General features: G+C 54.3%; 2 protein-coding genes across 7 annotated transcripts in view; one reads left to right on the forward strand and one right to left on the reverse strand.

Annotated features, from left to right (window-relative positions):
- Window positions 1-10789, forward strand: part of SHF (Src homology 2 domain containing F) — a 37040-nt gene extending 26251 nt beyond the window's left edge. For 4 of the 6 annotated variants that reach the window (XM_021940528.2, XM_009210086.2, XM_031668761.1 and 1 more), the window contains one exon: window positions 3642-4559. In XM_021940528.2, the coding sequence (XP_021796220.2) occupies window positions 3642-3828 (187 nt within the window). In that variant the 3' untranslated portion in view covers window positions 3829-4559. The other 2 variants (XM_031668760.1, XM_031668758.1) reach the window with 2 other exon arrangements.
- Window positions 6142-15371, reverse strand: part of DUOX1 (dual oxidase 1) — a 35109-nt gene continuing 25879 nt past the window's right edge. The window contains 6 exon segments of the mRNA XM_031668762.1: window positions 6142-6946; window positions 7808-7936; window positions 8039-8194; window positions 9339-9497; window positions 9746-9978; window positions 10712-10865. Of these exon segments, the coding sequence (XP_031524622.1) occupies window positions 6824-6946; window positions 7808-7936; window positions 8039-8194; window positions 9339-9497; window positions 9746-9978; window positions 10712-10865 (954 nt within the window). The 3' untranslated portion in view covers window positions 6142-6823.

Raw genomic sequence — 15371 nt, forward strand, 5'->3', positions numbered from 1 at the left:
CATGAATGATCCCCAGGCACTGGGGGTCCTGAGATGTCTGAGACTCAGCCCCTGCTCTCAGGGAGCTCAGAGTCCATTGGGAGAAATAGTTGATCCGCAGCATGCAGCTCAGAAGGGTTCTGTTCTAGCTGTGTGGCCTGGGCCCCCTTAACCTCTCTAGGCCTCAGTTTCCTTACTAATGAAATGGATGGGGGATGATATAGGGAAGGATTAGGTGAAATAATGCATGAGAAGTGCTTAGCATAGTGCTAAGGGCTCAATAAATCATCACTGTCATTATTAATGGAAGCCCAAGATGTTCTAGAAGCATAGGCAAGGAGATAGGAGCTTTGCCTGAGGGAGTCTATAGGGTATAGGGTGGCGAGGGGGCGGGAGGGGGGCTGGGTGCTGGAAGGAGGGCAGGGTAGTGGACACAAAGTTATTCCTGTTTACTCTGAGGAAGAGTGTGTGTGTCTGTGTGTGTGTATTTGAGGACGGGGGGCGGGTGTCTGAGCTTTTGGATCCTGGAAGAGGTAGGGGAGGCAAGGCCCTCCCTTCCCATCAGGCTTTCCTCCCAGGAGCAGTAGATCAGCCTCCCAGACTCCCTGGTAGCATGGCCAGCCCTGCCCTGGGCAACCAGGAGTTCTGCCTGGTAGACCCTGTACCCCATGTTAGGAAGCCAGTGGGGTGGTATGTTCATTTGCCTCCCACCATCACTAGTAGGACACCTGCACCACTTTCTACCACATTCTCTGGGACCATCAAACAAATCCAATCTATGGAAACTTGGGGCTACTAAACCAGACATATCTGGGGGATAATTATTCAACTTCACTAAAAGATAATAGAAAAAGTGGTGGGCGTGTTGGCTCACACCTGTAATCCCAGCACTTTGGAAGGCCGAGGCTGGTGGATCACCTGAGGTCAGGAGTTCGAGACCAACCTGACCAACATGGTGAAACTCGGTCTCTACTAAAAATACAAAAATTAGCTGGGTGTGGTGGTGCGCACCTGTAATCCCAGCTACTCAGGAGGCTGAGGCAGGAGAATTGCTTGAACCCAGGAGGCAGAGGTTGCAGTGAGCCAATATCGTGCCATTGCACTCCAGCCCAGGCCAACAACAGCAAGAATCTGTCTCACAAAAAAAAAAAAAAAAAAAAAAAAAAGATAATAGAAAAAGTGCTGGACTATAGTCAGGTAACCTGAGTTCTATTCTTGGATTTGATAAACTAGCTATGTGATCCTAGAGAAATCACTTAATATCGCCAAGCCTCGGTTTCTACCTTTGCCAAATGAATTGATAGATACCGCTTTTTTTCCCTCAGCTGTCATACTCTAGGAGTCTTTGAATTATAAAATCAAAGAAGCATTTCCCAGAAGAGTTTTTGTCAAAAATTTGATGTATATAACCTCAGAAATGTGTATTGCCTTAAAAATTATAGTTAAAGTTCATGGAGCACACCAAGCAACCTATGTGCCATTTCTAAAGCAACTACTCCCCTGCAAGATAGATCTCTTTTTTATAGACAGAAAATAAATTCAAAGAGGCTTGTTACTTGCCCAAGGCCACCAGGTAATAAAGTCCCAAAACCAGGATTTGAACCCAGCTCTGTCTGACTCCACAAACCATGGTATTCCACGGCTCCACCAGTGCCATATTATTGTTTGGTACAGGCTAAGGTAAGGGGAGATGCCAGGGGTCTGGCTCCCAGAGTGGAGCCCTGCCAGCCTGCCTTAGCCTGGGAGGTAAAATGGCAAGGCAGGCCTGGAGACCTGCTCCCGCCCTGGCTGACCTGGCTCCACATCTGTCTGCCAGAGCCTCGTTTACATATAAATTGCTTCTCTGAAATATGATTATGGTTTCTCTTCTCTCCCTAATGGAAGGGCTTTCACTGGTAATTAAACAACTTCCTCAAAAAGGCTCTACAGCCTGGTCCTGCAGCCCAGCTGGTCCTAACCCCAGTACCCTGAGGGTCTGGCAGGGGCTTTGCTGTGTCCTAATGGACCCTTGGGACTTTGTCCCAGGAGGCGGGAAAGCACAGCCATCCCCTCTGCAGGAGGTTGGTTATCCAGATGGCTGCTGAGCTCTCTGGCCACTTGTCCTTCTTAGGCAGATCTCTTTTGAGAAGATAACAATGTGCAGCTTTTAGGAGAGACAATTCCCCAGGGGGACTAAGGGGGAAGCGGTCAGCCCCAAACTGAGAAGAGGTGAAGGAAAGCAGGGCCCATGCTGCTGATCACAGCCTTGGGCCTGACAGGGGACACTGCCTCCCCTCTCCACCACCCACAGGGGCCGTTTGCCTCAGGCCCCTGGCTCCTTTTCCCAAGGGCCTGAGCTGTCAGCCTCAGTTATCTCAGACCTACACATGGCCCCCGCCACCCTGCACCCTGACACGCCCAGCCCTGGGGCCCCAGGCCTTTTCCCAGAAGTCTGCTAGGCTCCTGAGGACACCATGCCTGGGGAGACAGAGGGATGGAGTTTGGGGCCTCCTTTTCTCCTCCCATCTGTCACCTCCCTTCAGCCTCCCCACTCTGATTTCTCACTTGTGGGCCTGGTGAAATGGGTCTTTGTACCCAGACAGGGGAGGCAAGTGATGAGGATTGCCAGCCTCACCTCTCTGCGGGGTGGACCTCAGGATGGAGGCAGCCCCCTCACTGGTTCTGCTTTCCACACTAATCTCTAAGCCCTGTCCTTGTCCCCAAGTAGGCTGTGGCCAGCAGTATATAACACTTAGGCTTCAGGGCTCCCCAAAACATGCCTTACTCCTTGCCTGTGGTTGGGTTTCAGACCTGAGGCCTGACAGACCAAGCCTGTGGTGGTTTAGACAAATGTACTTGGGTACTCCCGTGCCCTCTCATGGGCCGAGGGTCCCTGGACATTCAGGAGCTAGCCAGAGCTCTGAGCAGTGGGGTCCTTGTCTTGAGGGCAGAGCCAGGCACTGATGCTGATTTCCTGGTTGTGGCAGGGAGATGGGAGAGGCAGGAGCATGTCCCTGAGCAGGGGAATGAAGTCATTGTAGGCTGAAGGGCCAGATAAATGAGCTAGGGGCTTGGTCGAAGACCCAGAGAGCAAGAGAGTGAAGGGATATCCCCAGGAGGAGGCAGCTGAGCACTCCCAGCTTTTGGGGGGTCTTCCAGATCAGCTTCTCCCTTCCCCCTAGTCTTTAGAAGGGAGAGCCCCAACCAAGACTAGCTTGGTTGTCACATCTGTCCACCCTCCTGCCAAGGGTGTATGTGGTTCCACATGAGCCACCAGGAGCCCCTCACAGGTGTCCTACCATACAGCTCACGAAAGGTGAGGTTAAACTGGCCCTGGCCACAGAGGCTGGAGGGCCAGGGTGCCTGGACCCCAGGGTTGGCCAGCAGGGGTCGGGGGTGGTGTTGGTCACTCAGTTTCCACCTGCACACACCCTGTATACTCCCTGTACACACATTCTTGGCACACCCAGTGGCCTCACCACAAAGCCAATGCCCAGTGCTACCTACTTACACCACCACCACCCCTGCTTTCTGGACTGACCTCCATCTCCCCTAATCACCTCACATTCTCAGCTGGCTTTGGAACCACCACATTTGCTGTAGGGTTGGGGAGGGTTACTGAATGGCTGGATGGGGGGCTGAGGAGAGCCCCCACTCATCCAAGTCTCCTCTCCTCTTCCCAGGAGCAGCCAGGGATTCATGCACATGAAGCTGTCCCGGACCAAGGAACACAAATATGTGCTGGGCCAGAACAGCCCGCCCTTCAGCAGCGTCCCAGAAATTGTGCACCACTATGCCAGCCGCAAGCTACCCATTAAGGGGGCCGAACACATGTCCCTGCTCTACCCTGTGGCCATCCGGACTCTTTAGATGTGAAGCCAGGGCACTGTGATAGACCTGTACCCAGCCCTGTGCCCATCACCTGGCTGAGGGCTGTGGCGCTTGCCAGGGACATGATCTTTCAAACCTTTCTTCTCCGGGTATCGAGCAGAAGCTGGAGATTCCTTAACTTATTCTAAAGGGAAAGGGCTCCTGGGGCCTTGGAGTAAGGGGTTGGCTGGAGCTGGGGATAGAGGAAACCCTGGAGAGAAAGGATAGCCCCTGGAGGAAGGGGGTTCTAGAGCTGCTGGGGTCGTAGGGAGTTTCAGATTGGCAGCTCCGGCTCCTTTCCGACCTTAGGGCAGAGGTGGCGACCTCCACCACCACCATCTTCTCCCCACTGGGTCCCTGCGAGGTGGAGCAGAATTCGGCCCCATGGGGCGCCTGACCATCTCTCTGCCTCCATCCCCGACTTCCACCCCAGACCGTCGGAAGGCTCCTCCCAGAGTCTGTTGGGGTTTGGGGAAGGCAGGCCCCTGGGAAGCAGCCCGCTTTGGGGGGTGGGGAGATAAGGGGAGGGGCTCGGGCAGAGGGAACTGTGCAGTCCCCAGGCCGCCCCGGCTCCGGGCCAGAGGCAATAAATAAACCCGATCCTGCCGGGCACAGCCGCGCCCGCGCCTCCGGCGCCGTCCCCGGGCTGACGGGGGAGGGAGCGGAGAAGAGAGCACGGATTCTGCTTATAAATCAGCTCTGGAGCAGACACAGCCCGGCTGTGAAAAGCACTTTCGAAGCATCAAGTTCCTTTCTTTGACGAGATGTCAAAACATCGCCGCCGTCCCCGCCCTGGCTGGGGGCACCCAAGGCCCGCTGGCCGCGCGGCGCCCCCTCCCCGCGGCGCGCGGCTTCCCCGGAGCGCGTCCAATTTCCTGCCAACAGCCATTTGTCTGGGAGGAGGGGAGGCGCAGAGAGACAAAGAGGCAGCGCGCCAGGCCGGGGAGCAGAGCGGCCTGCCACGCGGAAGCCGCGCGCCGGCGGAGGCGGGAAAGCTGGCGGGGCGGGCCGCGGGGGCCGCGCTTGTCTCCTTGGCCAAGGAACTGAGGGCCTGCCGCGCCTCCCTTGCCCCCCTGACGGAAGGGTTTGTCCCGGACAGACCCGCGGGCGGGGCTGGCCTGCGAGCCCCTAACCACCGGCCCGCGGCCTAGACCGCACCCCGGCCGGCGCCCACCGCTGGAACCCGCCCAGGCCTGTGGGCCGGCCGGGGAAGGCCCACTGGGCCGCCAGGCGGAGCGGCTCTCAGGCCCGCCCCATCCCGCGGGCAGGCTGGTCAGGACCCCCGGACGTGCTGGGCAGGCACTTTCGGGGGACCACTGCGCCAAAGGGCCGTCCGAGGGCCTCTTCCAGAACCTAAACATGCAACCTCCAAAGTGTGCTGTGAATCACAGTACTTGAGAGTTTCTAAACCAGTGGCTGTTTTCTCGAAATTGAGGATATGTGGTATGTAGGGGTTTAAATTGGGCACTCTCTTGCCGGGCGCGGTGGCTCAGGCCTGTAATCCCAGCACTTTGGGAGTCCGAGGTTGGTGGATCACCTTAGGTCGGGAGTTCGAGGCCAGCCTGACCAACATGGAGAAACCCAGTCTCTACTAAAAATACAAAATTATCCGGACCTGGTGGTGCATGCTTGTAATCCCAGCTACTCGGGAGGCTGAGGCAGGAGAAATTGCTTGAACTCGGGAGGCAGACGTTGTGGTGAGCCGAGATCGTGCTGTTGCACTCCAGCCTGGGCAACAAGAGCAAAACTCTGTCTCCAAAAAAAAAAAAAAAGTCCCTCAGAGGGTTGTCCTGTCTTTAAGACGACTAGGAGAGCATTCAGCCATTTTGCAGATGAGAAAACAGGCCAGAGAGGTTGGGTGATGTGTTCATTTGTCTCCTTGCCCGCATCTCACTGCCTGGAAGAGCCATGTAGGCACAGGTGCCCAACTCTCCCTTTGCTCAGAGAAGGGCTGGGAGTGACTGAGGTCCTGGAAAAAGCCAGATGGCTCTGGCTCCCTATAGGCTCCAGCTGAGTCTGCCCCTCCGGCGTTCTCTTCCCCAGCCCACCTCCTCCAGAAGCTTCCACACCCTCTCTGCCCCTCCTGAGCAGGCTCACCAGGCCTCACACTAGTGGCTGACAGACCCTCTGTCAGGAAGGGCACCCCTGGGCTGGGGAAGGGATCTCTAGCTGGGGCGCTTTACCTCGGGCCAGCTCCTTTACTCAGGACACTGGCCAGCTTGAGAGGTGTCTGGGTCAGCCTGGTGAGCTGGCTGGGTGAGTGGCTTCGTCTCCCCATGCCCCATCCGGTTCTAGGGCAGAATAAAGAAACCCTGAACACAGAAAAGTGATTTATTTGTAAGGGAGACTACTGGAGCAGGGAGAAGAGGGCTGAGGAGCATTGCATACATAGGTATTGGGCCAGGGTCTGATGAAAGAACGTGCTTAAAACCTTGGGTGAAATCAGTCGTGGTGTTAGGCTGTGGTGCTGAGTGAGTTTCTGTAAATGGCTTGCCATGGGTCCAGCCTCTACCTCCTGCAAGGCAACTGCCAGCCCTTCTGACAGTGGGGACCCCAGAAGAGGAGGAGGTCTGGGAGTAGGGAGGGTTCTAAGATGTCAGCATCCATGCTCCCAGTGCATCCTTACACTCGCCACCCCAACACACATACAGACCTGCACACACACGGTACTTGTCGGGTCAGTTTGTCTTTTGAGATTTGTTTCTGAAGTTTGGAAACAGAGGTTTTACTTTGCCCCAAACCAGTAGCTCCCCTACTTCTCACTCTAGACCCTAGACACGGCCCCCCTCCCCCACCATTTCTCCAGGCTGAGACACATCCTGGGCCTGGAGGTCCCTGAGCCCACACCTGGTGACTGACCATGGCCACCTGGAACCAGGTTGGGAGGTGAGAAATGAGAGAAGGCTGAGGCAGCCAGAAATAGGGAGAACAGAGGTGAGCTGTGGGCCCAAACCTCTGCTCAACTGGGCAGTGGGCAGAACCCCTGGGCAGGGGCCTAGAAGTTCTCATAATGGTGGGAGAAGTGAGTCCGGTCCTGCCTGTTGATGAGCTGACAGGCCTTTTCCACATTCTTGGTCATGCCAGGGGGGCCACAGCTAAACACCCCGATCTTCCGGACCTGTTGCAGGAGGAATAAGTGAAGGCTAGCTCGTTGCTCAGAGGCAGAGGTAGCTCAGTGTTCAGCGGCAGGAATAACTAATGTTCAGAGGAAGGGGTAACTCCTCAGTTCAAGACCAACCTGGGCAACATATCAAGATCCCTGTCTCTTAATTTTTTTTTTTTTTTAATTAACCGGGCATAGTGGTACACTCCTGTAGTCCCAGCTACTTGGGAGGCTGAGGCGGGAGGATTGCTTGCACCAAGGAGTTGGAGGTTACAATGAACTGGTACTGTACCACTGCATTCCAGCCTGGGCAACAGAGCAATACCCATTCTTTTTTTTTAAAAAAAAAGCAAGCCAGCAGGGCTCCTGATGGTTTGCATGGTGAGGGCTGGCTCAGTGTTTATAAGTCTAGTGGAATTTTGCTAAGTGCTAGATCAACATTGCTAATAGGGGTTGGGTTAATCAGTGTTAAAGTTGAAGAACAGCTCAGTGTCTCATGGAGGGCTAGCCCAGTATTTGTGAGTAGTGACTAGCCCAGTGCTCACGGTAAAGGTTCTGTCAGTGTCCAGGGTGAGGACTGACTCAGTATTGGTGAGGGTAGCCCTGAGTTTATGGTGAGGACTAGCTCAATGATTGAGCTCTTCCTTCTGGACAATACATCATGGCTTCAGAGATGGCAAGTCCCTATTGCCTGCCTCCTTCCTTAGCACCTAAGAGTGACCCCCACCTATCCTTTCCATTCCGTTACCCCACTAATCTCCCAGGGGATGGGTTCTCATCGGCAGTCAGTTTCTTCCTTGATGGGGCAGGTTTGGGAGCTTTGCTCAGACCCCAAATGATAAAGAGGAAGAGAACCTGGATATGGGTTGGACTGACCTGGGGGTGGACCTCCTGCAGGGAGTTGAAGAAGGACTCAAAAGGGGGGCGGCCAAAGTGGGTGATGGAACGCAGGCCCGTGAATAGACTCCGGTTCAGAACCTTCTGGAAGTGCCGTTCACAGATGTACTATGGTAGAGAAGGGTGGAACAAAGTTCAGCCACGCACGGCTAGGATCAACTCCTAGCTCAGACAGTGGCCCACATACCCTCCTGGTGGGCCCTGACATACCAGCATGGTGGTCCTGAGGTCGAACTTCTCAGCCAGCTGGGTGATGTAGATGTGCACAGACACCAGGTCCTGGTGGTCGTTCTCCTCCACCTCTCGGATGATATCAGCCAGCCACTCAAACTGACGCTGGGTCCGCGTCACCCAGATGAAGTAGATCTGGGGACACATGGCTGGAGCTCAGGACCCAGCTCAGCTCAGCCTCCCTACATCCCAGGGGTGTCCATACCAACAGAACTCTTCTGACCTCAGCCAGCTTGTGCCCTTCCCTAGACAGCCGGGGGAGAGGGAGTGTATGGGCCACAGGGCCAGGCTCTAAGGCCAGAGATGGAGTTGGCCCAGGGCCCAGTGAGGTGGAAGTGAGAGAACCCAGGGCCATGGGAAAGGTCCCTTGGTGATGGGGAGGTGAAGGTCTGTGGGGTGGGAAGCAGCTCTCATGCTCAGCCTGTCCTACAGCTCCCTCCAGTGGTTCCTGCTCAGGCTGCCAGGCACCTAGTGGCTAAAGGGCATTTCACAGAGCAGCTTCAGGGAGACCCAGCAGCTGCCTGGGCAGATGGGAATGGGCTCAAAGAGAGACCAGCGGGTGGAAGCTGCCCTGCGGGGAGCCCTCTGCAGCTTCCGAGAGGGGTAAAGTGGGGTGTGTAGTTAAGAAGCAGAGGGCAGAGGAGAGCAGGGGAGCTGTCACCCTCTGAATGCTGACAGCACATGGGCTGGGCTTCTGCCCTGCGCATTCCAGCGCCCCTGACTCACCTGCCAGGCCCAGAGAAACGAGCAGGGACCTGCCACCAGGTCCAGGCTGGTGTGAAAGGACCCGTGTGAGGACCTGAGGGTTTGTTGCTGGGGCCAACCTGGCCCACCAGCCCTGCCTTGCCACCACTCCTCCTCTTCCTCTTGAGAGCTGAGCCAGTTTCACTTGTGCCCCACCCAACATGCCCTTCCCTCTCCCAGCCCAATAAGGCTGCAAGTGCTGGGATCCTCTGTAAGAAGGAATGGGTTTTTTTTACCCCCTCCAACCTTGCCTGGAGGAACTCCCAGAAGCAAATCCTATGTGGAGCACCCCTAACTGAGGGAAGGAGTCTTTGTAAACCAGGCAGGATCCTGGAGGCATCCGCAAACCAGTTCTGTCCTTCAGGGTCTAGGGATATTTTGATACCACCCCACCCACCACCAACCCCAGGTTTCAAACCAACTTGTACCTGCCCAGTTCAGGGAAGCCAAGAACAAAGGCAGAGGAGAAAGGCACAGATGGGTACCATGACAAGGAAGAAGGGGCCATGGGTTGGTGGGAAGAGGGGGCACTCACCTTCTTACAGCACACTTGGCAGCTGACAGATGACTTGAAGACCAGGTCTTTGAGGATGGAGGCAAAAGGGGTGACCCCAATGCCCCCTCCCACTAGCACTGACACCTCAAACTTATGCCACTCCTGGTGGCCCTCTCCAAATGGTCCATCAAGGTACAGCTGTAGGGAGGGGCGTGGGTTTGAGTTAAGCTTGGCCACCACCAGAGATTAGAAGCCAGAAATGAGAGAAAGGGAAAGGCAGATACGTATATGGAGTGAGGGGAAGAGGAGGGTTTGTGGTATTATCTGGAACAACCAGTCTCTGGATGCACAGAGGGGAGGAACAGAGCGGGGAGTCTAGTGCTGGCGGACCAAGGCCTTCAAAGGGGATAGGGAAGCATGTGGCACATCTGGCCTGGGTCTGGTACCTTTGGGTATCTGGCACATCTGTCACCCGTCGGGGCTGAGTAGATCTCCCTGAGGCGAGTGGTCCAGGGCCCCGCCGCCCGGATGTGCAGGCTTAGCGTGTCCTCATGGGGTGCAGAGGTCAGTGTGAAGGGGTGGTACTCGGTGGTCCCCAGAGCCAGGCAAGCGATCCGCACCCACTGCCCTGACTTGTACTCAAAGCCCTGGGGCCGCTGGAACCGCAGGTGGGTCACTCCTGGGGAGGGACGGTGGGTGAGAGGCTGCTGCCCTGAACCCAGCAACAATGTGGCCTCCAGAGAGCTCCCCACCCCAGCCTCAGCTCTGCTTCTGGAATATGACAAGGGAGGCCTCCCCCATCAGAAGCTCACCCTGTGGGGGGCAAGGCAGCACTGGGGCTGAGGGTCAGCTGGGCAAGGGGCAGCCTGGCCTGAGCTTCTCTGCTCTCTGTGATGAGACAGGCTCAGGTCCTCTGGCAAACAGCTCTTCCTTCTTTCCTTCCTTCCTTCCTTCCTCCCTCCCTCCCTCCTTCCCTCCCTTCCTTCCTTCCCTTTTTTTTTTTTGGAGTCTTGCATCTTGCTCTGTTGCCAGGCTGGAGTTTAGCGGTGCGATCTCAGCCTCTCGGGTTCAACTGATTCTCCTGCCTCAGCCTCCCAAGTAGCTGGGCCTACAGGTGTGCACCACCACACCCAGCTAATTTTTTTTTTTTTTTTTTTGTAGTAGAGACAGGGTTTCACTATGTGGGCCAGGATGGTCTCAATCTCTTGACCTCATGATCCACCTGCCTTGGCCTCCCAAAGTGCTGGGATGACAGACGTGAGCCACTGCACCTGGCCCCTACCAGCTCCTTTGTCCCTGCCACCCAAGGCCCCTGCCAGCTCCACTGGGCCCGAATAGGAGACTGTGTGGTCTAGACTCTGCCTCGTCAGTTCCCTCAGTGCCACCAAACTGATCTCCTGCCAGGCTAGTACCTGAGGGCAGCAGCTCCGCCTTCACCACGCTGATCTCCACCTTCTTCCGGCTCAGGCTCACCAGCTTGTCACCCCCATAGATGATTGCCGGGACCAGGAAGAAGATGTGGAAACGGGGCAGCTGGATCAGAGCAAAGCTACCATGGATGATGAGCTGGATGGAGGAAAGAGCTCTGCTGAGACCTAGCGACACCCACAGCAGAGTATGGGGCCAGCTCAGGCCTCAGACCCTGCATCCTTCCCCGCTGGCATATCCAGCCCCCACCTCACCATGTACCATGCTCCTTCTAGGTTGCAAAACCTCACCATTCCCAACTCCATCCTCCGTAGCATTCCATGAGGAATGAGAGTGTTTTCTAGCTCCCTGACACCACCTTAGACCAAGTGATGTCACCTGTCACCTGGACTCATGCAGGAGCCTTCCAGTGGAAGGAGGTTTTCCACTGGTCTTGCCTCACTATAATTCCTGTCTCTTCAAGGCAGCCAGTGTGACTTTTAAAAGTTCATTTTATCCTGTTCATCCCCAGCTTTAAAAGCTTTGGTGGCCTTCCCATTGCACTACAAGGCCTCGCAAGTACTCTGACTTCTGCCTGCCAGCCATTCTCCCCTCCCTGTTCCTCAAACATGGCAAGTCCTTTCTCTTCAGGACCTTTGCATCTCCTACCTGGAATGCCCTTCTCCTGGTTCTTCCCATGGCTTGCTCCATCTCATTTTTCAGGTCTCAGTAGAAACATCACCTCCTCAGGCCTCCCCTCAGTCCTCTCTACCACATCTGCCTGTTAACTCTCTTAGTGCATGCATTGTCATCCACAGTACTTTCGTTTTTGTGGAGTCGGGGGGACACAGTCTCGTTCTGTCACCCAGGCTGGAGTGCAATGGCATGATCTCGGCTCACTGCAACCTCCGCCTTCCAGGCTCAAGAGATTCTCCTGCCTCAGCCTCCCGAGTAACTGGGATTATAGGTACCCGCCACCATGCCCAGATAATTTTTGTATTTTTAGTAGAGATGGGGTTTCACCATGTTGGCCAGGCTGGTCTCGAACTCCTGACCTCAAATGATCCGCCCACCTCAGCCTCCCAAAGTGCTGGGATTACAGGCGTGAGCCACCACACCCGGCCAACAGTACTTTTGCTTGCTCATTCATTTACATGTTTACTGTCGTTTTCCCCACTGGACCGAAGGGGTAGGGACTGTTGCCATTATAAGCTCCTAGCAGTTTCTGCCTGGCATATGATAGGCACTCAATAACTGTTGGGGAAAGGCACTTCCCCAGTTATCCTCTCCTTTTTCAGGATAAGAATACCTAAGTCGTCTCCCTTTTCCATGTAATAACTGACCAGTATCATCCAGCTCTGGTCCTTTCCCTAATAAGTTTGTCTAACATGGTCAGACACTACTTGGCCACATCGTTCCCACTTGCTTGCTCCTGAGTCTGGCTCAGTCTGACTTCTGCCTCCACCTCTCCTTAGGACCTTCCCACTGAGGGCCCAGCAGCCCCACAAATGGCTAAACTTCAAGGTATCCTTTCAGGCCATGTTGGCTCCTACTCTTGGAAGCCTGAGGCACTAGTGACCACCTCCTTCTCGCCGCTTCTGCGACAATGGTTCTACTGGTTCTCCCACTTTGGGCCACTCGCTTTCCATCTCCTCCACTGGCTTCATTCCTTCTGCCACCCCCAGTCATGGGTGTTGCCCAAGCCTGGTTTTGTCACCCTCTGCTCATTTCTATGCTCTGCCATGTGGCGTGGCCTCTCAGCTGAGCCACAGCCCCTCAGTTTCAACTGCCACCACCACATGATCACCAGCAGCATGTCCTGCCACCATCTAATGCCCTATGGCCATCCACAGCCAGGCCTGTCCCCTCTGTCTCCTGAATATCCTATCACCATTTCCACTTCTGCCTATGTTCATGCCCTTCCTTTTACCTGGATTGCTCTTCATTTTCCACTCTGCCCTGTCAAAGCTTAGCTTATCTCTCCCAGACTCTTGGCCCAAGTCCAATCTTCTCCTCAAAGTCTTCCCTAGCCAATTTAGCCCAAGTGAAACTCCCTTCAATGAACTCCTATAACTTACTGTTTGGAACACTCCACTCAGCAATTAATCCTTTATCAAGTGTTCATTTTGATCACTTCATGCATATGCCACTTTTTGTCACAGCGAATCCTAAGTTGCTAAGGAAGAGATTAGAGTCTCCCTTCTGTTGCTGGGCCCTACAGAGAGCTAGGACCTGCTAGACCCTCAACAGATAGTTTCTTTTTTGTTTTTTAGTTTTTTCTCTCTCTCTCTTTTTTTTTTTTTTTGAGATGGAGTCTCACTGTCACCCAGGCTGGAGTGCAGTGGTGTGATCTTGGCTCACTGCAATATCCACCTCCCTGGTTCAAGCACCTCCCCTGCCTCAGCCTCCCTAGTAGCTGGGATTACAGGCGCATGCCACCATGCCAGGCTAATTTTTCTATAGAGGGGGTTTCACCATTTTGGCCAAACTGGTCTCCAACTCCTGATCTCAGGCAATCCACCCTCCTCGGCCTCCCAAAGTGCTGGGATTACAGGGCATGAGCCATAGCACCCGGCCAACAGATAGCTTTTAAACTGAACTCTGGTTTGCATTCAGGAGTTCCCTTCCCCCAGCTAAGTCTTCCTGGATTCTTGAACCTTTCCCTAAAAGACTAACTTAAACCTCTCTGAGCTCTTCTTTGAACTGGCTCTTCCTTCCCCAAGTTCGCTGTTTCATTATGGAGCCCACACCCACCCTCAAGGCTTTCTGAGCATCCAAACAGGCTGAGTACAATGGTAGGGTGACGTCATGCTACTCTGTTTCTACACCCTATTTTGTGCTGGCTTTCCTTTTAAACCACAAAGCTGCTGCAGATTCCTTGTTGGCTGGTGGGATGGGGTGGCGGCTCAGCCAGCTCAGCCTCTGATGTGCTAACCCTGCCCTCTCCCGCCTGGATCAGAAGCCTGGCCATCCTTCCCCAGGGTCTAGTCTATCCTGGGGTCCTTTACTTGTAATTTCTCTTTCTGCTTGAAGTCAAGTGGTCACACCTGGGACAAGTGGGAACAAAGAGGGTGCTTTTGCCCTGATCTCCCCGAGATGAGATTGTCCCAAACTGCTGGCGAGGACAGCCTAGCATAGAGGCCTCCACCTTTCTTTTTTCCTTTTTTCTTTTTTCCTTTTTTTAAACGGGGTCTCCATCTGTCGCCCAGGCTAGAGTGTAATGGCAAGATCTCAGCTCACTGCAACTTTCGCCTCCTGGGTTCAAGCGATTCATGCCTCAGCCTCCTGAGTAGCTGCGACTATAGGCATGTGCCACCACACTCAGCTACTTTTTGTATTTTTAGTAGAGATGAGGTTTCGCCATGTTGGCCAGGCTGGTCTTGAGTTCCTGGCCTCAGGTGATCCACCCGCCTTGGCATCCCAAAGTGCTGGGATTACAGATGTGAGCCACCACGCCCAGCCACACCTTTCAAGCCCCTGACTTTCGTGCTGGCAGGAAGGGTGACTTGGAATCCTAGTGATGCCTATACCCCAGGACAAATCAGAAAGGGCTCTGGGTCTTAGGGAGCCCTCCTGGCCACTCTTCTGGATCTCTCATCTGGTTCAAAGTAGCTGCTTTATCACCAGGAACAAGAATATCATTTCCACCCCCAACAGAAGCAGTAGCCGAGAATGCTAGGGCTCCACTCATTATTAGGAAGCGGAGGAGAGAGGGTAAATTAGTCACAGCTTCCCAAGAAAGAGATGTTTCTTAGGAAATACACATCATCAGTTCTAGGAAGCGTCCTAAGCCAAGGCTAAGTAGTCATCTTCAGAACTGTGAAATGCTGAGCCACAGGCAAGATGAAACAGACCCTCCTATCTGTCAGTGAAGACAGAACTGCACCTGAGAGAAGGCAGGTCAGACAGCAGGAGCCAACCTGACCGAGGCCATGGTGCAGTGTCTCTTTGTCTTGGCACAAAGGAGAGTCCTGTGTGCAGTTCTGCTGCAGGGAAGAGCTGGAGCCTTGGGACTTGGTTTAGCTTCTAAGTGAGGCCCTCAGAATACCCTCTGGGGAAATGCCTGTGTTCATGAGGAAGGCAGACAAGCAGAGCCACAACACAGGGACACAGAATCAGCCCGAGAACTAACCAGCTAAGCAGCCGATGAGAAACCCAGGGGAGGGTGAAGGGAACATGAGAAGGGAGACAACATGGAGAGAGAGAGAGGCAGGAGCCAAGGTTAAGGAGAAGGAAAGGGGATAGGTAGAGTCTTAAAAATCCATTTGATCGGCCTGGCGCGGTGGCTCACACCTGTAATCCCAGAGCTTTGGGAGGCTGAGGCGGGCGGATCACAAGGTCAGGAGTTCGAGACCAGCCTGGCCAACATGGTGAAACCCCGTCTCTACTAAAGATACAAAAATTAGTTGGGCGTGGTGGTGCGTGCCTGTAGTCCCAGCTACTTGGGAAGCTGAGGCAGGAGAATTGCTTGAACCCGGAAGGCGGAGGTTGCAGTGAGCCGAGATCATGCCATTGCACTCCAGCCTGAGCGATAGGGCGAGACTTTGTCTCAAAAAAAAACAAAATTTTTTTTTTCATTTGATCAACAATCCAACTGAAGTCATTTTGAACAAGCTTATATACTGTACAGGTGTCACTTAGTGGGTGTGACTAATACCCCAAAAA

The sequence above is a fragment of the Papio anubis genome, chromosome 7 (genome assembly GCF_008728515.1).
Source record: "Papio anubis isolate 15944 chromosome 7, Panubis1.0, whole genome shotgun sequence".
Classification (NCBI taxonomy): domain Eukaryota; kingdom Metazoa; phylum Chordata; class Mammalia; order Primates; family Cercopithecidae; genus Papio; species Papio anubis.